Source organism: Barbus barbus, assembly GCF_936440315.1.
Source record: "Barbus barbus genome assembly, chromosome: 50".
NCBI lineage: Eukaryota > Metazoa > Chordata > Actinopteri > Cypriniformes > Cyprinidae > Barbus > Barbus barbus.
In genome coordinates this window covers 9,125,404-9,150,396 of record NC_136728.1, presented here as the reverse complement: position 1 = coordinate 9,150,396, position 24,993 = coordinate 9,125,404, and the positions used below count along the sequence as shown (strand labels likewise).

General features: G+C 37.5%; 2 protein-coding genes across 2 annotated transcripts; one reads left to right on the top strand and one right to left on the bottom strand.

The window, feature by feature from the left end:
- Nucleotides 1–4,485: 4,485 nt before the first annotated feature.
- On the bottom strand, nucleotides 4,486–14,025 carry ca12 (carbonic anhydrase XII; the record flags this gene model as incomplete). The annotated part of the gene is made up of 8 exons (XM_079414440.1): nucleotides 4,486–5,159; nucleotides 5,801–5,927; nucleotides 6,333–6,490; nucleotides 6,587–6,650; nucleotides 6,904–6,999; nucleotides 7,494–7,636; nucleotides 9,112–9,291; nucleotides 13,953–14,025. 8 exons carry the CDS (start codon nucleotides 14,023–14,025, stop codon nucleotides 4,486–4,488), a joined length of 1,515 nt encoding a protein of 504 aa, XP_079270566.1.
- A 975-nt stretch (nucleotides 14,026–15,000) lies between these two features.
- LOC306868333 (kunitz-type U19-barytoxin-Tl1a) lies at nucleotides 15,001–24,532 on the top strand (the record flags this gene model as incomplete). The annotated part of the gene is made up of 6 exons (XM_079414437.1): nucleotides 15,001–15,103; nucleotides 23,487–23,684; nucleotides 23,860–24,036; nucleotides 24,107–24,151; nucleotides 24,229–24,307; nucleotides 24,403–24,532. 6 exons carry the CDS (start codon nucleotides 15,001–15,003, stop codon nucleotides 24,530–24,532), a joined length of 732 nt encoding a protein of 243 aa, XP_079270563.1.
- Nucleotides 24,533–24,993: the final 461 nt, after the last annotated feature.

Genomic DNA, 24,993 nt, shown 5'->3' with positions numbered 1-24,993 from the left:
AGCTCGGACGGTACCTCCGGTCATACTGCTCTTCCGATCAGCACAGCTGGAGCCGATTCCTCCCCTGGGCAGAGTATGCCCAGAATTCCCTCCGTCAATCCACCACCGCACTAACACCATTCCAGTGCATACTCGGCTTCCAGCCCCCGCTCTTCCCCTGGCCGGAAGAGCCCTCTGAGGTTCCAGCTGTGGACTACTGGTTCCGAGAGAGCGAGAGGGTGTGGGACTCGGCGCACATCCATCTCCAACGGGCAGTGCGGAGGCACAAACACTTCGCAGACGCTCGACGGTCAGACACCCCACTATATCGGCCAGGCGATCGGCTCTGGCTGTCCACCCGCAACCTCAGCCTCCGTCTGCCCTGCAAAAAGCTGAGTCCCCGCTACATAGGTCCCTTCGAAGTGCAGAGGCAGGTTAATGACGTTACCTACCAACTCCAGCTCCCCCCAAGGTACCGCATTCATCCCACTTTCCACGTCTCACTCCTCAAACCCTTCTCTCCTTCCACCACAGGACCCACCGCACCGGACGCGCCTCCCCCTCCGGAGATGATAGACGGGGCCAAAGTCTATCTGGTCCGTGAGATCCTGGACTCGCGGCGACAGGGCGCCCGGCCCGAGTACCTGGTGGATTGGGAAGGTTACGGACCAGAGGAAAGATCCTGGGTGGCCCGGGATGATATCCTGGATCCCTTACTTCTGGAGGAGTTCCATCGGAGTCACCCCAATCGTCCCGCACCCAGAGGCCGTGGCCGTCGTGTAAGGGCGTCAGGAGCTGCCCCTGGGGGGGGGGGTAATGTCAGTGAGTCCCAGTCACCTCAGTCACCGCAGTTATCAGCCACCACTTACCCACGATCACAATCACCTGTGTTTGGATCACCTGCACCTGCCAATCCCCAATCAAGCCACCCATAAAGCCACGCTCCACTCACTCACTGATCGTCCGGTCTACCGTTCACTACAGGAACAAAGCCAGACCCTCTAAACTTACCTGTGTGACTCTGTTACCTCAGATATCCTGATGATTCTCCACCGCTCCCGATCTCCACCGCTCCTGTGCTCCACCGCTCCCTGGATTCCTCCTCGTGCCCACCATTCCTTCCCTGGCACCGGCTAGCCTGCCTACCTGCACTCAATTCCACGGATCAGCCTTCACGTAACTCCTTGCACATCTGACACTCAATAAAGTTCCCTGTTTGATTCACCTCTGTGTCTCCTAGTCTGTGTCCTGACAAATACTAATAAATCAATGTGGGAATAAAACTGTCAGATTATGTACAGATCATGTTAAAACAATCACTGTGTAGTTGGATTTCAACCAACATTTTCAACCATCTTCCTATACTGAAGATGACTTATCCAACTGGTATGTTCCTGAAGCTCCCTAAATTAATGTTGGTTAATTCTGATGGGGTTTTTACAGTGCCGTTACATTACATTGTACTTTTTTATGGCATGCGATCTTCACAAATAGTGAATAAATTATTTACAATTCACTCAATTTGTATGGCTTCAAAAGAGATCGACATATAAATTCATAAAAGAGGCATGAATTTCATTAGACGTAGTTGACAATTTACTATAGTGGCAAGGAGTTCATGGCAATGGTTTCCAGAGTTCTTTGCTGAAATATTTAATAAAACTCCTTGTACTTTTGTTGTTACATCTGTGTTTTAAAATATCTAACAAGAGAAAGTTATGTGGTAGACAGACTTGTTTGCAAGGAAAATGAGTTCTTGGCTTTTGTGCAAAAGACAGTGTTTGGTCCAGTTGCATTATTACAAATGATTACAAATTTTTCAGGGGAAAAAGGTCTATTGTCAACAGTGCTGCAATGTATGAAGCACAGCTCACACAAAATTCACAGGAAATTTGCATGACTAAAATAAGGTGCTGTCATATATTTAAATTTTGTGGGCAAGAATGTCCATTGTCTATTGTCAACAGTGTAGCGATATATGAAGCACAGTCACTTTCAAACTAAGCAGTTTTTTGATGGTCAAAGCGGCAAAATCTAGTGACCAACTTTAACCTCTTATGAAATCTGCACGGGGACATCTTTTGCCCTCGAGTAAAAGTCCTCATTGCACTGATTCCTATTAAAATGAGTTTGATTTTTCTAATAAATTTGACCATTTTGATACGTGACCACATTTCTTTTTAATTTTGGGGTGAATTTAACACTTACCTTTTTCTCAAAAGACACCAAACCAGTGTAATGACCAGTAGCAGTCCTAGCATAGAGGCCACTATTATTGTTGCTAGAATACCTGAAAGGAGAATTAACCTCATAATTATCAGCATGTTTAAATAGTCTCAACTGTGTTTTTAATGCAGCATGCCTTGTATTTGTTTTGTATGACTTTGTACATTTAAGTTTACAAAGTGCCATTTTTCATGTAATATATAAAGAATATGATCACAACCTGGTTTAAAATATTTTTTTTGCATCAAATTAAAGTCAGTGACATTAAAGTCAACATGAAATGGCATTTGCAACCCATTTTTCCATAATGTGATGGATTTCAGAGTGAAACAAGATATTCAACAAGACAAAAATGCAAGACTTGATTGTATCAATTGGGAATGGCTGAATTATGAAAAGTGGATGAAAGTTTTTTTGCATTAATGTTCACTTATGAATCACGCATGTGAATGCATGAAGAAAGTTTTGGGGAAATTCTGATTTCATGTTGACTCAACAGAAGTTCAAAATAAATAGTAACTCCTCAAAAAAGCCCAGATTAGCTTCTTTGGTTAGCAGTTCTCAATATGATTAGCAGTAATCACACACTAATGTTGCATAAGTGACATAATGCACAAAAATACACAAATGTGGCAATGATTACACATGTTTTAACAAAAAAACAGTGGTGTCAAATGAGACACGCATGCACATGTATAGGGTATACTGCAACACTACAATTAGAACTAAACCATAGATACGTCAATGATAAGGTCCTAAAGTCATGCTAAGCGCACAAACATGCCCTCTCCATATGTTCAATCTTATGTCAACAGCAATTATGTTGTGGCCAAAGACAGTGGTGACGCAACACTGCAGCTGCACATCACCGCATGGCCACCAGCTCATCGCCTCGCATGAGTGTCATAACATAAGACGTCACGTCTGTTAGCCAGGGGTGAGAAAGTGCCTGACATCACAAACACACATGCACACACAACTGCTTGTTTTACTATAACATACCCCAGCTCATCCAAGTAAAGTCTCCTTGAAGGAAAGAGAAGAAAACTATGAATTGAGAGGAAAGTTTTGTGTATATATTGCACATACAAATGATGTGGGATTATTCAAGAAAAAAAAACACACACACACAAGATATATTAATAGATATATTAGTGTTTTAACAGTTTTTGTTCATATAATGAAAGTCAATGGGGTCCAAAACAAAATTGGACACCATTGACTTCCATTGTTGGGACAAAAAATATATATATTCTATGCTCGGCAGAAGAAAAAAGACAAACAGGTTTGGAATGACATGATGGTAAGTAAATGATGGCAGAATTTGTGGATAAAATCAGAAAATGTATTACTGCGGATCATACAAGCTCCAAAGATTCTGATATTCTTTTAACTCAATACAAATACAAATATAAACTTTCACCATTGCACTTTATAATATTCAGACATCACTTCTGTAAACAATTTAGAATATAAACAGGGACATGTTTGTCCTTTACAAGTGGAAAAAGTGATACATTTTTAATTAACGTTATGCTTTTATTTTACAATCCATGATCTAGACATTTCACAAAGAATTTTATAGACCAAAATCTGAGTCAGTGTCCAAAAAAAGGATCACGCTGTCTGCTGTCTCTCTGGGTTCAGATCATACCCAAAAAACAGTACCACACAGCATTCGAGAACTTGAGAATGTTAAAATACTTTAAGTGCTGATTTTGCCACTTTGTCCCTTTTAATTTGCGCTTGACTCTTTTCAACCACAGAATACAATTACTGCTCAACTTTTCCCAATAAAATGTAAAAATATGCCCTCACCATGATGGTCTTCTATCTTTTTGCGCATTGCATATCATAATTAAAAATTTTTGAGCAGTATTCGCCCACAAAAATGTCGTTAATGCTTAAAACAGACCAGTTTTTAGTCTAGACTAATCATTAGATAGTTAATCTGGATCTTGAAGGCTGGACATTTTGTGGTCCTGTCGACATCCATCTAGCAAAAGCCAGATGGAGAGTAACTACAAAGTTTTCATAACCAGCGGCGTAACATATCATGAACACTATTTGCTCAACAAGTCATTTCATCTACTGCAAAAGCAAAACTAGTTTGAGACTGTCTGAGTCTCAGAGACAGTGTTAGAGGGGTACCATCCAACTAAATAAATATTACTCAAATGACATGCTAGCCTTAGGAGCTGACTTGACTATATGAATATTGTGCGTGACAGCAAACTGCAGAAATTTAGGCCCTCGGGAGTTCCGTGGCCCTTGGTGGGTCTAATCTTCCCATTCAACACGTTGAGGTCTGTGGTGAGTCAAGGCTGAGTTGAAGTCCTTCGGGATTGTGGCTTGAGCATGCCCTATGGTGGTTTTCATGTTTAGGTTTCTATGCTGGTTGATTTGCCTCCTCATCTTCTTCAGCATGGCTTCAGCCAGTGATTGTTCGAGCTCGGCGGCTTCGTCCCGAGATCTTCCTTGTATGAGTTTTCTTATGGTCTGAAGGTCTAGATCAGACTGGCAGTGCAAGTAACTCCTGAGGTTCAACTCCGGGAAGACAACCTCCCTCAGAGCTTCAACCATCAGACCCTTTGCATGGTATCTCTCGAGTTTGTGCACAACATTCTCCTCCAGGGATACAAAGCAAATCCCTTTATCCGTATCAAATGCTCCCATATACCACGGTGTTGGTGTGTTCTTCCCAATGGAAGAGGAGTAGCCAGTATTGCTTTGCACCTTGTTCTTTGACCATTGCTCTTTCTGAGTTGCTTGGCTCCAGTGTCCCTGCTTCTTGGTCTTCTTCAACTTCTTATCCTTTCCCGGTTGGGAACTCAACTTTGGCAGAAGTTTGTATAGTCCCTCGTCAGCCAAATCCGCAAGGTCGCCCACCAGAAGCTTCTGGATGACTTGCTTCCTCTGAAAGGGAGACGCCGCTGAAAGAATACCATGCAGTCCTGCACCAGACACAATGTAGAGAGGTGTTCAAGCTTAGCATTGCAATGCAGGACTGCTAGGGTAAAACTTTACTAGTGCAGGGGCTGGAAGGAAAAATGAAAGACCGAGCTTTCTTCTCCATAATTTAGCTTCTTAAGAAACATTGCCATGCAGTAAAGAACGCAGCAAGTGGTATCGATGAATTTAGCCTTTATGCAAGGATGTTAGCAAACAGCAAGACTGAAGCAGATCACAAGCCTTCGGTAATGACAGCAAACCCAGACTTCTCTCATAGCAACAAAATGCCTGACATTTAGAAGTAAACTCTGTGGTGCACCAACTCTAAAACCAGGTTCAGAGGGAAAGATTTATGCCAGTTGAAGCATCTAATTTAAAACCCAGCATTTGTTTCGAAGGAGCCTGCAGCAGCAAAGGTCTTTCATTCAGGAAAAAAGGTAACAGTGCATAAATGGAGGCCTTGGGCAGATGTCGAAAGAGAGACAAAGCCAACTTGAAAGTTCATATTCATATCAATTCTTTGATAGGAAACCATGGCACTCATTATATAAAGTTTCTATTCAAGCATTGCAGCAGATATTTGAACACTTAGGTTTCCTGGCCATATCATGCAAAATCAAATTGCAATCTAGACACTACTTACCATCCTTGAAGGAAACCAGTACCACTCTGTTGTCTGCGAGTTGTGGTTTCCTGAAATTTGCGTGAAGTGGCACAGTAGTAGACTCTTGGGCATAAGAAGCATACAGAGCTGTGGCCAATGACAAAAACTGTAAAGACACAACAGTAACATTACTACACACAATATAGACAGCTGAGACTATTGCCTCATAGTTGCAAGTCACACACAAAGAATCAAGGTTTGGCTAGTAAGGTGTTTACATTTATGCCATAACCACATGGACTACAGCTACTGACAACCGTTCAAAAGTAGCTGTGTATTCTGACGAAATAAACTTTTTTCCAAGCAACATGTGAATCATGTCTGCTGCTAATAGATAGCTTTGCCCCAGGTATTATAGACCTACTTGATCATACTAACAAGCTGATTAGCTTGCAGTGCAGATGAAGTGTATATTTAATAACAGTTGCCTGATTTGATTTCTACTAAACCACCTTTTCTCGAAAGCAAAGCATAACTGTTGACACATCAAGTACCTATTTTTGTGAAATACCTGTTTTCTTGAAATGGTAACCGGTCTCCTAAACATGGTCCATAGTACACTGGGATAGCAAGGCGGTGTGGTCAGAGAACCATCATAGCGGTAATACTCATCCAAATGGGCTGGTAGCAGCGCATGGATGTTAAATGCTGGGACCTGTATTTTCTGATCTGTCAGTTCACAGGTTAGCAATAGGAGAGTGTTAGCATACTTGTGTTGTGCACATACCAATTATAGATATTTGAAACTATATGAAAGTAACGTACCTCTGTACTTTATCCCATTCATGTATTTGAAGAATTTGTCGAAAGCAGGGTTGAACTCTCCAATCTAAATAATATAAAACACTGATTCATTAGAAAATAAGAGTTATGCTGGAAAATTTGTTGATGTGACTTTTAAGCACTTATTACAAGAACTTATTACAGGGAAAATCACCCTAAATTATCGAGAGTTAAATGCCTTGTGGTGATGGCTCATTGCTCAGTTCTTGCGAGAATAAAACCAGCAAACTTCCAAGCATCAACCCTGAGCCTTAACCACTGCACCACATCAGTCGCAGTGGTTTGAGGTCTGGACTCACCTCAATGAAAACTCCCAGCACAGCCAGTCCATCATGCTTGTCCACTGCCATTGAGATGTTGGGGTATTTGTCAGAATTGAAGTGCACTACATGCATCTGGATACAACAGAAAAAACTTGGCTTTAAAGAACAATCTTAAGTAAATCAATCAATCAATCAATCAACCAACCAATCAATCAATCAATCAATCTATATTGCAATAGCAATTGTCGACATGCATGCGCCCTCTGGCCTCTGGAAGGAGGGGAAACAGGCAAATATAAAAGGGCAGAGGTCTGAACTACAAAGCCACAATGACTATAAATCCTATCTTTGGGAGAACATTTATGCATGTTCTATGAACACAAACTGTGCAGGCATTTTCCTTGTCCTAAAGTGATAAACCAAGATAGAGTGATTATTATTTGGGACACCTCCATACATGTTACTGAACATTGCATCATGCACTGTTGAGTCCTGACTTCAGGTTTCTTTTCAAATCCTCTATAATGGGCTTATGCAATCGAAAGCAGTTTGATCCTGCACTAAAGGTGTTCACAGTAATGGACGAGGTATCCTCTTCGGGGTGTGCGTGTACATATTTACTTCACCTCTCCAGCAAACCGTCTGCCATTAACAGTGTGTTCTGATCCAGTCAGCAGATTGGAAGAGCCCCAGTGGAAGTGGAGCTGAGCTGCTGAATATCTGTGAGGGAGGCTGGAGATGTACATGTGAGATGGCAAAGACAACTGCACTGTGGGTACAAAGGAAAGAAATCATGCATTTCACTTTTAAGGTCACTTGCGAGACAAAAAAGGTCTATTGTGTGAATGCATCGATGCAACCTGATGCAAAATCTGCACGAGGAAATGTTTTGCTGAGTCAAAAGAGACAATGCCCCAAGTCAATGTAAAACTATGTTTTTTTTCCTGGGTTTAGTTTGTCAGGCATACAAATCTTAAATCTGGCTACTGCTACAAGTAATATCACAAGCTTCCTCAACAAGCCATATGATTTCCAGTGTCCGCAGCAGAAAGTTAAATATTTCAAGGATTAGTTCACCTGACATCGTTCTTTTACCTTTTTTGTACAGGGTGTTTGACTTTCTTTGCACGTTTGCTTGTAAACACCGGATCGGTACTTCTGCCTACATCACGTGTGACCTTTCCAACATAACTGTGTAATGCATGAATCGAGCTAGCACAAGATGAGCATTTGTGGTTAAAAAGTATATACATTTTTACTGATCCGTTTCGCTAGATAAGATTCCTCAGCTGGGATCGTGTAGAGCCTTTTGAAGCTGCATTGAAAATGCAATTTGGACTTTCAACCCACTGGATCCCATTGAAGTCCACTATTTGGAAAACAATCTTAAAATGTGTCCTCAAAAACATTCATTTCTTTCGACTGAAGAAAGGTAGACATGAACATCTTGGATGACTTAGGGGTGATTTTGAGAGGCATATCGAGATTTCCATTTGACAAATTCTGCAAGCTTTTCAACTAATAATCCTGTCTAACTTTTTCCAGACTAAGTCTGAAATGGCTCTGAAACCCCAAACACAGTGGTACACTATCAGGAAACCTCATCAGTATTCATCCTCGTGGCAGGACCTCTGTGGTAGCAATGCACACTTGCTGTAGTTAACTATACATTTCTCTCTCTTTCGGACCAGACATGGCTCTTTGGAGTGAGAGTGGATAAATTAAAAGAGTGTCTTAAGTAAACAATCACAGTCGCGAAATGGTAGATGGAACAACTTCAGTCAGTTTAATGGTCTTTTGACCAAAAATATAGCCGAAAATACCTATTACCTAGAAAAGTAGCACTTGTGATGTTGTTTAAGACGTTCCCTTGAATCACAACTTTGCCATATTTTCCAGACTAAAATACAAACAGGTTTGTTTTATCATAATAAGCTGGTGATTATGGGAAATTGCTATGGCAGACATGCAAAATAGATCCTTCTATCATTTTCTCCACATTGACCTAGAAATTAAGCTTGAGAAGAAAGACTATTTTACCTTTATGTGTGACGCACGGTCTCATTAGTTTAACAACCACAAATCCTTTAATCTATTGTAGTGAAAGAAAGGTCTATGTTTTCGCTCAGACATTACAATATGAAATGTAATATCTAAAAATGTACGTTTAAAAGGTACGTAATGTGACAATAGTTATTAGTCGTCTTTAAAAAACAAAGTGCTCTATAATCATACTGCACCAACCAGAGTGTCCGTTGTTGCTGAGCGTAAGCTGTTCATTGGTCGACAGGTTGTAGTTTTGGACCTGGATGGGCGGCAAGTTTGGATCATATCTCAGCAGCTGTGTTTGGAAGTCGATGGGTGACTGGAATGCTCCTCCACAAAATGGGTAGTTGCTGGACCAATTATGTTCTCCATCAGGTCCTGAAAGCAAAAGTAAAAAAAAAAGCTGTGGTTAACGAAGTGACCATTTCTTATCTGGCGGTGTACGTTTCAACATTTGATGTGGCCAGAATTGGACTACATTAAAGTTTTGCTAAGACACAGGCTAAGGTCAGCGGTCACAGAACACTGCCTTACAAAATGAATGCCCTTCATGAATACCACACCCAACAATAAAAGATAATGTTTTGCTTTGGGGGAGGCTTCGAAGTCATTCCAACAGAGTATAAATTTGTCTAAGAGACATTTCTAGTGCATTGTAGAGAAGAGGGTACGGAAAAGGGTCATTTTTGAATAATATGGAGAAGTTTTGAATTAAAATAATAATTACTAGGCTTTTTAAAAGCAATTGACATTGTTTTCTGCTACTGAAACAGTGGCAGTAAAAGTGGTTTCCTGTTGCTGTGGGCTTAAAGCATCACATTAAGGGCTTGTGTATTCTTTGTCAATGATGATCATGATTTTGTGAGCAGCTTTTGTTTTCTGGACTGCCGTAACGGCGAGACTTCAACACAGTGTTTCTTTTAGTAACTTAACATGTTCCTCCCTTGCGGTTGTAATTACTCACTGCTCAGTTCATTTCTAATCTGGACTAGCCTCTCCATCATAATCACATCAGATGCCTGTAGCCAGCCCTAAGAGGTTCATAACCCTAAATCATAATTGCTATGCAGTCATAATGAGCAGACCACTAGAGTAAAAGATCTGCAGCTCTCTGGTCTGGATGTGTTGGACATTAACACAATGAACTGTTTGAAGCTGAGGTCATGTGGCTATTTGCAACAAAGGCCTTAATTTAAAGGGGTAATTCACTCAAAAATTTAAATTCTGTCATTAATTACTCACCCTCATGTTGTTCCAAACCTGTAAGACCTTCGTTCATCTTCGGAACACAAATTAAGATATTTTTGATGAAATCCGAGAGCTTTCTGACCCTGCATAGACAGCAACAGAACTGACATGTTCAAGGCCCAAAAAGGAAGTAAGGACATCGTTAAAATGGTCCATGTGACATCAGTGGTTCAACCGTAATGTTAAAGTAACAAGAATAAGTTTTGTGTCCAAAGAAAACAAAAATAACAACTTTATTCAACAATTTATTCTCTTCTGTGTCAGTCTTCGATGTGCGTTCACAAGAGTTTCACGACATAACTGTTGAATCACTGAAGTCACATGGACTATTTTAAGTCCTAACTACCTTTCTGAGCCTTGAATATGTCAGTTGCATTGCTGTCTATGCAGGGTCAAAAAGCTCCCAAATGTCATAAAAAAATATCATATTTTGTGTTTCAAAGATGAACAAAGGTCTTATGGGTTTGGAACCATGATAAATTAATGACAGAATTTTCCTTTTTGGGTGAACTATCCCTTAGTGGTATTGCCCTTTTATTAAAATAAGTTATTCATTAACAGTTTTTATGAGTTGGGAACATTTGATTCAATTTGCTGATTTGATACTTATTTTTAGATCTTAAACGGTTTTGCTCCACCTGTTTTTAAGGATTACATACATCAGATAACAGGAAGATATACACATGCCGGTATTAGAGGTGATTGTAATGTGCCATTAAGAAGAACTACCTTTGGTCAATTATCTTTTGCTTTTAGAAGAACACATGAGTGGAATAGACTCCCTGTGGAGCTGAAAGAATTTAACAGGACACTGTGGTTTCTCGAAAAAGCTGAGAATATGGCTATTGACCCATCAAAATCGTGATCATTTACAGTGATTTATGGATATGGTATGGTAGTCTGTAATTTTGTTTTAATATTCTTGGTTTATTCTTTTTTCTTCTCTCAAATTTTCTTCTTGTTCTTAATTTGGTGTATTAATATTTTGCTTATATTTTCTTCCTGTCCTTAACATCAACCTGCCAAAAGGGACTACGGATGAAAATTAGCCAGTGTTGGCTAAATCTGGTGCATTTTACATATTGTATGTGTTATTAATGTACATTGTCCCTGATTAAATAAATGAAATTAAATTATTTCCCTGTACATGATTGAAAACGGCCTTGACTCAGCGGAATTAATTCAGGCTCAGAATGTCAAAAGCTCTCAGTGTTAGCCGGCACAAAGGACAACACTCATCTGAGCTCTGTCTGATGGGCATGATAACATCTACACAGCAGCACAAGCACTGCAGTGTTTCTCGTTGAGCTATTCATCATGGTATTTCAAACAGCAGCCAGTTGGACACTTCACTCAATTGTCACATTGTCCGCATCTCAAAATATATACATTAACATTTTAATGGGCAAAACTTACATTTTGGGCCACTCAGACCAGTATTCAACTTCTTAGAACACTCAAAACACTTTAGGAAAGGAAAAGGAAAGGGAAGTGGTGTGTGGCCAAGTATGGTGACCCATACTCGGAATTTGTGCTCTGCATTTAACCCATCCAAGTGTACACACAGTAGTGAACATACACCCAGAGCAGTGGGCAGCTAATGCTACGGCACCCGGGGAGCAGTTGGGGGTTCGGTGCCTTGCTCAAGGGTCTCACCTCAGTCGTGGTTTTGAGGGTGGAGAGAGTGTTGGTTATTCACTCCCCCCACCTACAATCCCTGCCGGACCCGAGACTCGAACCTTCGGGTTACAAGTCCAACTCTCTATGCATTAGGCCACAACTGCCCCATTAGTGTCTGACTTCTGCATGAGTACCACTCATGTTTTCTTCAGAAAATACAAAGATCTAGTTTTAGTAGCAACTAAACTTAGCAATTTGCTTAATGAGGGTAGTTGGTTTGATAATCACATTGTCTAAAATTTTTAGTCTACGAGCCTAAATACAGCACATTACAAGGTAGTCAGACTTTGTAGGCACTGTAAATTTGCACGCAGAAGTGAAAATTATTTCACAAGTTTAACTGAAGGGACAGAAGAGATTCAGCTTGTAAATTGCAATGTGCCACACACAAAGACAGAATAATATTATGCATTGTTCTTTCCTAAGTATAGGGAGCTATGAAATTTCACAGCCAAGCAATTAGACGAACAATCTCCTCCCAAAATAAAGCCATTATAACAGCTCTGTTTTGAAGTCGAGGTCCCTTAAGTCGCCTTATATCTTCAAAGCAGCCATAAAATACATCAAAACAAGACATGTAATGTAATTACATAAAAGTGTGTAATTCAATTCTGTGTTACTCAATGATTCAACAAGTCTCCTTGCAAAGTCAGTGAGAACACATGAGTGACAGCGGCATGAGGAGAGAGCTGGGTGGGATGACATGAGAGCCGTGAGAGCCAATAGGGGTCAAAACGGGGTCATCTTTGCACCACGAGATCCCATTTTCCAGGAGCAACATGTTCTTTGATACCTCATTCATGGCTGCCAGGGGGTCTCCATGTGCACACTGGTATGGCAAACTGGGATTGTTAGAGATGACGGTGAAAAAGCCTAGGAATAGTCTTGACTCATGCGGATGGTAACCAGAAGCCTGTTTGATTCCCTAGGTGCAGGCAATAGAGCAGAACACTGCCACAGGCTTTTCTACTGTGGTGAAAACGACTCCATATGGTCATTGTAAGAGAATGCATTACAACTCAATTACTTACAGTTAAGTGATAACCTAAGCTAAAAGTTTCATGATTCCTGCATCTTGCATTTGATGGGATGAAATAAACATGATCAATATTTCATATACATTTTTAGTCAACTTTTTGATTTAAAGGAGTCTTTGATACAATCTCTCAGTAGTGAAAATGGCGTAAGATTTGGTTCGATTAATTTCAGGGTGTCAGTTTGAGTTTGAATGAATATCAAATAAAAAAACGATTCAATGATTCCTTTGCTTCATTAAAACAGAACGGTTCACAGAAGTCTATTTGTGGCATTTTTTATGCATTAAAAAGTTTTAGTAAAACTATTCAGAAGTTCAGTGATATTAAAACTTCTATTAAGCAAGGACACGTTGAATTGATCAAAAATTACAGTACGCAATTCATCTAATTTGACTAATTTAAAATCGAATTCAAAATGCAGTTGTCAAAAAATAATAATAATAAAAATTACATTGTTATTAGAACTATACAACTAAATTACATTTTGTAAATATAATAAAAGAAAACTTATTTAAATTGTAATGTTTCACAATATTACTGTTTTTACTGTATTTTTAAACAAATAAATGCAGCCTTAGCAAGCATGAGACTTACAGTAATTTAGTTATATAGTTACTGCTGTTTATATCTATATATTGATACATTGGTGCATATATTTAACTACCTATATATACATCCATTGATCCATCGATCCATCCATCCATCTATCTATCTATCTATCTATCTATCTATCTATCTATCTATCTATCTATCTATCTATCTATCTATCTATCTATCTATCTATCTATCTATCTATCTATCTATCTGTATGGAAAGCCATTCTTATATTAAATATTTTGAATTGCAACAATGGTTATTTTATTTAAATAAATAAATAAATAAGTGAAGGGTCTACTTACCATTATAGGTCCATTTTGCCCCTGAAAAAGAGACCGAAACAAATATTAAATGCTTTTAAAGTTTCACTCAGTTCAGTCATAAATCAGTCAGATAATGCATTCCACTGCAGCTGGACTTTATTCTGGCTGCAACCTGCTGCTCTGGTCATTGCTGGCTACTCTCAGTCAATCTGACTGGCAGGCTGAGCCAGACTCTTGCTGGTCTTTCCCAGAGATTTCTGGTTAACAATGAGATTCCCCCGGAGCATGTATAATCCGTCACTGCTTAAAATTCTAAAGGGAAAGTCATTGGAAATCAAGGCATTCCTCTGATTAAAGTTCATAAGTTTAATTTAAACTGATGTTGACACAGAGTCTATAATGAAACGCAAAGCATTTTTGCACAACTATTTTTAATGCACTATGCATTAACTGTACAGTAATGGAATTTTTTTTCCCAAATGACAGGAAATCATTATATTTTCTCAATATGAGATTTAGAGTCCAAACAGGAAGCCGCAAAAATGTACTGAGCAATTTGGTCATTGCTTTTATTCACAAAAGTTAATCTACCTTGCTACTGTAGGACCACAGTTTTTTCCTGAACTGACCTTTTGTGGAAGATCTACAGAAAAGATATTAACAGCGCGTTAAGTCAGCACCTAAGTGCTAATTTGGCGTGACAAATGTTTCACCTGTGGTTTTCAATACACCGAGGTCATCTGTCCGATCTGCACAGTCTTACTATTTCAAAGCATTTTGGGGTTCTGTAAATTTATAATTACACATTATGATTGTACATGTTCTTACTTTACTCCCAAGGTTGTTCATTTATGGAAACAGCATTCACCCACTCATTATGTTAACAACTTAAATTAACTTCCAGGAATCTATATTTAATGTTCAATTTTCTTCAACATGAGACCATATCGTCCATTTAAAGCGATGCAAAAGGTTTTTACAAAAGGTTTTTACTGAGTACTTTGAAAAATACAAACATTCACAAATATGCCTCAGAAATTAATTTTCTGAAAGTGTTTAAAAAGAAAGTATTTCTGCAGTATAAAATGCAAATGTCACATCTATAATCCATTATTCAACAAACAAAAACTATAAAGTAAGGTAGCCACATAACTTATTACCCAACATAATGTTGAACATATAACATTTTTCTATATTCTTTTAGATGTAGGCTACAATTTTGAATGCATATGTAGTAGAGACCTGTGAAGTGATATGTTACCATGTTTCTGACCAATCAACGGAAGTTAGGTTATTATAACGTGAGTTCTGCAAGACTTACCTGTGGACTCCAGGGGACACGCGATCAAGATGATGAATATGAGTGTAAGTGTCATTGCAGAGAGGTACCAGCTGTGCTCTCAAGTGCCCTCAGAAGTCGCCTCGGAAGAGAGTAGCGTTGACATAGCTGTCGGGACCGGCTCTTATATCAAGCATGCTGCGCGCGCGAGTTAAACAAACTGACGTCACGGCGATGACAGAGCAGCGCCTCAGAATATTTCTGTCTCGTGCACAAATCTGCGGCTGTGTCTCGAGCGAGTACACTGCCTACCCAGACAGCATCAGAGGAGCACAGCTTTGTCTTAACTCTGATAAATAGCTATTAGCCACACGCTCTGAAACCGGCAATTTTAAAACTTCGCAAACAAGGTAGGCTACAATAGAGAGTCATCTGATATGAGAAAAAAATTACAGCTTATATGACAGTGATTATATCTCCATATTGCAGCATTTGCTCGGTGTTTACTGTGCCCGCAAATAACATAGTGCGTTATTATAGGTGTCTAGCCTATGTATATTGTGCAACTGTATAGGCCTATACATTCTCTTTGACTGGTTTTGCTGCTATTGTACCATAATTTATCATCTACATATCTATCGGCTATTTATCTATCAGTCCATGCGCACGAAACGCCGCTCAGCCAATCAAATTCATTGTTACAGGCCTATATCTTCATCATCATCATTATTATTAGCATATTATTATTATTATTGCAAGCCTATGTATATATACTATTATACAGAAGCACAACTATAATTTGGTTTATACACGAACAGTAGGCTAATTTAAATGAATAGGCTACATCACAAAAACTTTTTTTTTTTTAACATATGCTTTATTATCAACAGGTAGCACGTACAGTTCCATATCTCAATCTATAACAACAAAAAACATTTCACATGCCTCAACAAGTAGGAACAAGGGAGAAAGAGAAAATAAAAAAAAGAAATAAAAAAAGAGAACGAGAGGGTACGTAAGCATCAGTTTACAGACAGATATATGTTATACATATATTAACAATTCCATAGAATATTACAATTCATTTAATTTTTTACATCACAAAAACTTGCAGTTCATAACTAGGTAAAAGTTGGACTGAACCAATGTTGGGTTAAAGCAAAGACTATAGAAGGGACTCTGGTTAAAGTCACTAAGGCAAATGTGTGTGTGTATGTATGTATGTATGTATATGTATATATATATATATATATAGACCAGGAAAAAAGTTTGTTATTTTGACACACATTGACCTTTTGTGACAACATGCCCCAATAGCCTGCACTTTGTACAGCCTATTGGGTAATTTGACACAAATCAATTCATAAAACACCAAAAAATGTAACTCATGATGACAGACTATCAAAATGTACAATAACGCCATTTCAAAACTTTTGGTTGATTCTGTAAAGCGTCATGCTGTCATCCCTCTAAAGATGTAATCGGCCTGCGGTGTTTTATTTTTCCAATAGGAACAGGAAAAGTGGATTTTGCCCATCTCCTTTTCCCCCTGCTGGTGACCTTTGACATTGATAAAACAACTTCAAATAAGATTTTTTTTTTTTTTCCGGTTTTCTATTTTTCTCTAACTTATTTTAGCTTTGAGAAGAAGAAACATTTTTTAAGATAGCAATATATTGGGCAAAGAACTAATAATAATAATAATAAAAAAAATAGAAAAATACATAATAATTCCTAAATTAAAGGTGTTTTATTCTTGTTTTCCTATTGTTTAAATTTAGTAGAAAAGTCATTTTAAATCATTGTAAAAACGCGCGTTGCAAATGACTGTAAATAAACAACAGGTTCTTATTTTAACAACTTAATATGTCCTGCTATAGAAGTATGTTAGCACAAATAAATATTCACTTGAGTGAAAAGTGTGATAAGTAGATTTTTGTCTTTTTAATTTGTTGTAATATTATGTCAAAAATCGTCTTAACCAATACCTGCTATAATTTGAAGGAAAAAATCCATGCTGTAAATAAGGTTCTTGAGATTTAGTTTTTTACACACACTGATATACTTTATAATGTCACTACGAGCTAAATCTATCAGATACGTGTGTCAAACACTATGTGAATCACCCACTGGAGACACATGGATGATCTTTCAGTGAACCGAAGGTTAAATGAGGAGAATCCCTCAGTAATTTACCATCTGAGCCACTCAATATAGCCAACATTTTTAAAAGCCTACTTATATACATGGTGGGACTGAAGAATAATAGAGTTAAATTATGTTTTAATTTATGTTATATAAGGGACAGCCAATGCTGAAACCTGAATCTCTACGCACATCATTTGTGGGGCCTCTTACTGGCACCGTGCTGGATACTATTTTCATCTGTAACCTGTGACGAATTCTCCCACAGTAAAGAGCACAAAAATGGTCATTATTATATAATATTCTATTATATATGTCTTCTGCTATATCTGTACACTTTGAACTTAACTTAATTTTTATTCTGCACTAGACCAATGCTAATTGTGTTTAAAGGAATAGTTCAACCAAAAAATTATCTTTTTTGAAAATGTACTCACCCTCAGGCCATGAAGATGTAGATGAGTTTGTTTCTTCATCAGAAAAAATGTGAAGAAATGTAGCATTAAATCACTTACTCAACAATGGATCCTCTGCAGTGCCGTCAGAATGAGAGTTCAAACAGCTGATAAAAACATCACAATAATCCACACCAGTCCAGTCCATTATTTAATCAATCATATAATGTCTGTTGAAATTAAAAAGCTGTCTCATCTGAATCAGGAGAGAAATATGCACAGATCAAGCAAACAAGAAAAATGTTGTTCTATATGGACCTGTATTTTAGCTGGAAGTGATGATTTAAAGTAAAATGTGACGTCTGACATCTTGGCAAATTTAAAAGTGCTGGCTAATGCTAAACATAAATTCAGTAAGATTGTTATCCACGTCGGCGCTAATGATGTTCGACTTCGCCAGATTCATATGAATGAATGAATAGTCATATGAATGATTGAGATTCATAGCAGAGTGCTGTCACTCAATGGCTGGATGTCTAAGTGGTGCCCGCAGAATAACATAGGTTTCATAGACAATTGGACGAGTTTTTGGGGCAGACCTGACCTGTTGAAAAGAGATGGTGTTCATCCCTCCTGGGGTGGTGCCGCTCTTCTCTCTAGAAATATGGCACATAGTCTTAGAGTTCGTACTTGACTAACTGGGGCCCAGGTCAGGAAACAGACAGACTGGCTAAACCGACCGTCTGCTAGCCGCCTCACATCACAGAAGTCAGTTAATTCTCAGCACATAGAGACTCCTTCACCTAGATATCACACTATAGAGACTGTGTCTGCTCCCCGAACTAGAAAATACAGAAAACGACCAAACCAAATTAGGAGTAACAATTTAATTGATGTTCAACAAATAAAAAATGTTTACAATACAGAGAAAAAATTGATAAAACTTGGCTTACTGAATATCAGGTCCCTTTCTACAAAAGCACTTTTTGTAAATGATTTGATCAATGATCATAGCCTAGATTTGCTCTGTTTGACAGAAACATAGCTAAAACCAGATGAATACATTACTTTAAATGAGTCCACCCCTCAAGATTACTGCTATAAAAATGAGTCACGTCCAAAAGGTAAAGGGGGAGGTGTTGCTACAATTTATAGCAATGTTCTCAGTATTTCTCAGAGGGCAGGCTTTAAGTATAACTCGTTTGATGTTATGGTGCTGTGTATAACATTATCTAGAGAAACACGCGTTAGTGATAAATCCCCTGTGATGTTTGTACTGGCTACTGTATACAGGCCACCAGGGCACCACACAGACTTTATTAAAGAATTTGCTGATTTTCTATCTGAGTTAGTACTGGCTGTGGATAAAGTCTTAATTGTTGGCGATTTTAATATTCATGTCGATAATGAAAAAGATGCATTAGGATCAGCATTCATAGACATTCTGAACTCTATTGGGGTTAGACAACACGTTTCAGGACCTACTCATTGTCGAAATCATACTCTAGATTTAATATTGTCACATGGAATTGATGTTAGTGGTGTTGAAATTCTGCAGCAAAGCGATGATATCTCATATCATTATCTAGTCTTGTGTAAACTCCATATAGCTAAAACTGTAAATTCTACTCCTTGTTACAAGTATGGTAGAACCATCACTTCTACCACAAAAGACTGCTTTGTAAGTAATCTTCCTGATTTATCTCAATTCCTCAGCATATCCAACAGCGCAGAAAAACTTGATGATGTAACAGAAACTATGGACGCTCTCTTTTCTAGCACTTTCCTTTACGCTTAAGGAAGATCAAAGAAAACGGTCTGATCTCAAATCTCCCTTTTCTGTCAAAGATACTAGAAAAGGTAGTATCCTCACAATTATATTCATTCTTGGAGAAAAATGGTATCTGTGAGGAATTCCAGTCAGGATTTAGACCCTATCATAGTACTGAGACTGCTCTCATTCGAGTTACAAATGACCTGCTTCTATCATCTGATCGTGGTTGTATATCTTTATTAGTTTTACTGGATCTTAGCGCTGCGTTCGACACTATCGACCACAACATTCTTTTAAATAGACTAGAACACTTTGTTGGCATTAGTGCAAGTGCCTTATGGTTCAAATCGTACTTATCTGAACGCCATCAGTTCGTAGCAGTGAAGGAAGAGGTATCATATCGATCACAAGTGCAGTATGGAGTACCTCAAGGCTCAGTACTAGGGCCGTTAATTTTCACGCTTTACATGTTACCCTTGGGAGATATTATCAGGAGACATGGTGTTAGCTTTCACTGTTATGCTGATGATACTCAGCTCTATATTTCTTCACGGCCTGGTGAAACACACCAAATTGAGAAACTAATGGAATGCATAGTCGATATAAAAAACTGGATGACGAGTAACTTCTTACGGCTAAATTCTGAAAAAACAGGTGTTAATTATCGGACCTAAAAACCCCACATGTAATAACCTAGAAAACTATCTAACACTTGACAGTTGCTCTGTCAATTCTTCTTCATCAGTTGGGAACCTAGGTGTGCTGTTTGATAGCAATCTTTCATTTGAAAGCCATGTTTCTAGCATCTGTAAAACTGCGTTTTTCCATCTCAAAAACATATCTAAATTGCGACCTATGCTCTCAACGTCAAATGCAGAAATGCTAATTCATGCATTTATGACCTCAAGATTAGACTATTGTAATGCTTTACTGGGTGGTTGTTCTGCACGCTTGATCAACAAACTACAGTTGGTCCAAAATGCAGCAGTGCAATGTCAACACTGCACTGGCTTCCTATCAAACATTGTATAGATTTTAAAATCTTGTTAATTACTCACAGTGTTACAACACTCCTCATAACACACGATGTACTTGTTACATCGTAAGAAGAATGGCATCTACGCTAATATTTGTCTGTTTCTTTCTTATTCTGTTTCTCAGTCTGTATCCGGATCAGATGGTGGATCGGCGCCGGGAGATGATGTCTGCGGCCTTGATCGTTGGTGGAGGCCGGACACCTGGATGAGCCCCGGGGACATATCCCCAGTGAAGACCTCGACTAAAAATACAATAAAACTAAAAATAAAACAAAATAACTAAAAAATATAATAAAATACCTAACTACATAATACTATTATTGTTAGAAATTGCAACAATATAAAAATAGAAATATAATACATTTATACATTTAAAATTTGAATTAAATCAATAAATAAACAATAATATCCTGGCCAGAGGAGAACTGGCCTCCCGACTGAGCCTGGTTTCTCCCAAGGTTTTTTTCTCCATTCTGTCACAGAGGGAGTTTTGGTTCCTTGCCACTGTCACCTCTGGCTTGCTCAGTTGGGGACACTTGATTTCTAGTGATTATCGTCAATTTGATTTCACAGATACTATTTAAACTAAACTGAGCTAGACAATGACATCACTGAATTCAATAATAAAAAAAAAAATGCCTTTAACTGAAAATTGAGTGTTTAATCTTATCATTATACATTACTGACACTCTATCCTCCAATTTGATACTGTTAAGTGCTTTGACAATCTGTATTGTTAAAAGCGCTATATAAATAAAGGTGACTTGACTTGACTATGTATAGATGGGCTTCACTTAATCTGTCTATAGCTGGGAAGTTCAATGTATTGAAAATGTAATAACTATATTTTGTGCAGACTCTATTTTTTGAAGTTCTTCTTCTCTATATGGAATTGTAAACAACCGCAGTTACATTTTCAGCTTTTCAGGAATTTACAGCTTTGGGATTTACTTAAGTGTCGATGAAAAATACTTAACAGCATTAATGAGAAAAAAAAGATCCCAACTTGATATTAGAAGATGACAAATGATATATAGAATTTAAAAAGTTTTAAACCTGTAAAATCCGGTTAGTTTTACAGTACAACACTACCAGCTGTGGTTGCCAGAATAATTCTGTAAAATACACACACAGCAACTTTACAAAATAAACTGAATTTTATTTTAAAATTTACAAAACCAATTTTAAACCAGTAAATCCAACGTCACTTTCTGCTGAATTAGCACAACCACACTGCTACCAAAATCTGTTTTGATCCTTTAACATATACTGACAACCACCATAATAACACAGGTGGTAAAGAGAAAGACACATGGAGAATCCAAGTTCATCATAAGCTTTTCCACAAGCTGAGGTAAATCCTAATATATAGAAGATGAACAGTGTCATACACACAACCACAAAACACCATGGTAACACACAACACTAAAATAATACAATAAACATTCATTTAACAACAAAAATATATAAACCATAATGAACTTATAACAAAACCTAAAACACAATTATTTACATGAAATTCCATCAAATGTGAAATGTTACACAGGGAATTTCAATTATAAGTTGACTTGTTCTTTGTATTCCCAAACCTGTAAAATTCAGTATTTTACTGTACAATTACATTTGATGTTCTGATAGGTCAGTTTTTAGTAAGTCAATACTGTTAAGCAAATAACAGGTTTTTACTGTCGCTTTTTTTTTTTTGTGTAGATTTTACTTGAGCACCATGTAATGCAGTATAAATCATTATCACGGTCACTGTATCCAGTTTTAATATTGCTACTAATGTATATTAATGGAATAGTGAATGGGTGCCGTCAGAATGAGAGTCTAAACAGCTGATAAAAAACATCACAATAATCCACAAAAAATCATCACGTCTGAACATCAAGCAATGTTTACAAACGAAAACTGTCCAAAACATTCCTTAACAAATATGTTGGTGGATTTTGATAAGAGAGGACAACAGGGGATGGAGTTTTTTACTGAAGGAAGTGTGATTAAGGATTATGGATTACAAACACACATCTTTTTTACAGTGTTTAAATGCCATTTATTAATTACCGCTTTTAAATAAAGAATGCCAAATAATAAAGATTAATTTTACTTGAAACAAATCTATTAATCCACAGTAACAGAAATGCGTTGTTCCCTCTTTAGACTTTATTACTCTTATCTTGAAAAAGTACAAAGTGCAAATCATCCTCCCCTTTGTGATCATAATTTGCAAACATTCATCTACATCAGTGTTCACATGACTATGTGGCTCACTATGAGGGAACTTGGCATAATTTTGTTAATTTTTGCTTTAAACCACAACATTCAGGCCCAAACAACAAAATCAGGTAAGATTTAAAAACTGTGTTATGAGTGATAAAGGGGTTTATATCTGGTTGTTAAATGTTGAATGTAGAAAATACTATTCTCAAGGTCAAATAAATCACCAAATCACATAAAACACAACCATATTTTATGCGATGAAATGTGGTAAAGTGAAAAAATATATAAGAATGAGCAAAGTTCCTTCTTTGAAGTTTCGATGGACAGTCACATCTTGGGAAGTCATTTCCACTGGCAGTGAATGGGAGGATATATATATATATATTATATATACAGTATATATCTAAAATGGCCATTTTTCTCTGGCTCCTATATTTATGTTCAGTTATTTCACTTAAATGGCAATGAAAAGAACCTATTCAATGCCATTCAAGTGGAATTACTGAACCTACACATGAGAGCCTGAGAAAAATGCTCATTACAGATGAATATTTCAGATGGCACTTATATATATATATATATATATATATATATATATATATTAGGACACAATTAGGACACATTGGCTGTCCGTCTAATACCCTAGAAATAATTAACATACTGTAAAAAAATTAAAAAACAATTACAATATTTACAATCATCATAAAAACTAGGTGTGCACTGTGCCAGATTAGTTACACATTACTCATTTAAGATACAAAGATCACTCCCATCTCCATGGTTGTTTCAATCATTGTTGCATAATGTAGCAAATGTAATGTTTTGTTTGTTTATTTTTAATTGTGATTCTCTAAATCTTGTACAAATCACTTTGTCTTTTTTTTCTCCAAAAATCTAGCGTCCTGCAGTCAAGCAGCAGATGCAGGGACGGAATCTGAGGCCGAGGTTAGGGTTTATATGTTCTATGATGCAGAAAAAGACAACTGTTATCCGTTCCGATACTCTGGGAGTGGTGGAAATGCAAACCGTTTCATAACAGAGAGGCAGTGCATGAGAAACTGTTCACAAAGAGCTGATGAACTCTTTCCTAGGGATGGTAATAACATAATTTATATATGAAATGCACATTATTATGGACTGATTCATTCATTTGTTAATTCAATCCTGTCCAAACAATGCTCAAGAAGCAAAGCTTGACTTAAGATAATACTGCCACCCTGTGGTAGACACAATTTTTTATATATATACATTTTTTTCACTGTTTTTAACAGAACGTCAAGCTTGCTATCTTCCAAAAAAGCCAGGGGAATGTATCGGTAACTATCTCCGTTATTACTACAGTCCTGAACATCACACATGCAAGTCTTTCTTCTGGACCGGCTGTGTGGGCAATGGAAACCGATTCCTCACAATGAACTGGTGCAATGCCACATGTTACAATGCAGCAGGTATGTGGCCATGATTTTACCCAGAGATATATATGCAAAAGTGCATGTTAATGTGTATTTGTTTGAATAGATGAAGGCCTTGAAGACCATTCTGGTGAATCGGATGTACCAGTCGGTAAGTAAAACTTAAATATGTTTCCAACTCATTTGAATTTTTTATTAAATTATATTAATGTGTCATTATCCCATCAGGAATTATCTTGGGCGTTGTGTTTGGTCTTATTGGTGGCGTTATTTTAATTGTGGTGATTGTCTTTGCTGTCAAGAATAAGTATGTAATTACAGTATATTTATTTTTGTGTTTGGCTTTATTGGTTTTTACTTGCATTTTTTTTTGTAGTAACATGTTAACATGGAATTTTCTAGGCCTAGCTCGAAGAAACGTGGTAAAAAAGATGGAAAGTCTGCAGAAAAACCGCTGAAGAAGCAGTCCATTGAGATGGCAGGAGGAGAAGCACAGCCAGCAACTCTCGAAGTCTCTACAATCCAATCCTAAATTTTAAACCACAAATGTACATTGAAACTTTTGTCCAATCATTGTTTGAATTTTTTTTTAAAGATGTACAGGGAAAAATGTATGACTGTAATCAAAAGGTACATACATAATATTCCTGTTGCTTATTTACTTGTACTTTATACTTGTGTCTATATATTTGGAAGTCCATTTCTAATTTGCATTGTTTTATATGTCCGCTAAACTGGTCATATCACAATAAAGTGAGGCACTGTTTGCCTGTTGGTGCTTGGAAAATGAATCATGGGCCATCTAACTGTATATATAATTTCATAGCGACACAACATCAGTACATGATGATAAAGCAGAGGTTTTTAAAGAAAATAATAGCATAAAATTGTGAAAATAATAAATATAAATAAGTCGATTAAAAGAATTAATGTTATTATATTGCTAGTTTTATGTTTCTCAATAAAATGGATAAATAATTGCGATAACATAAA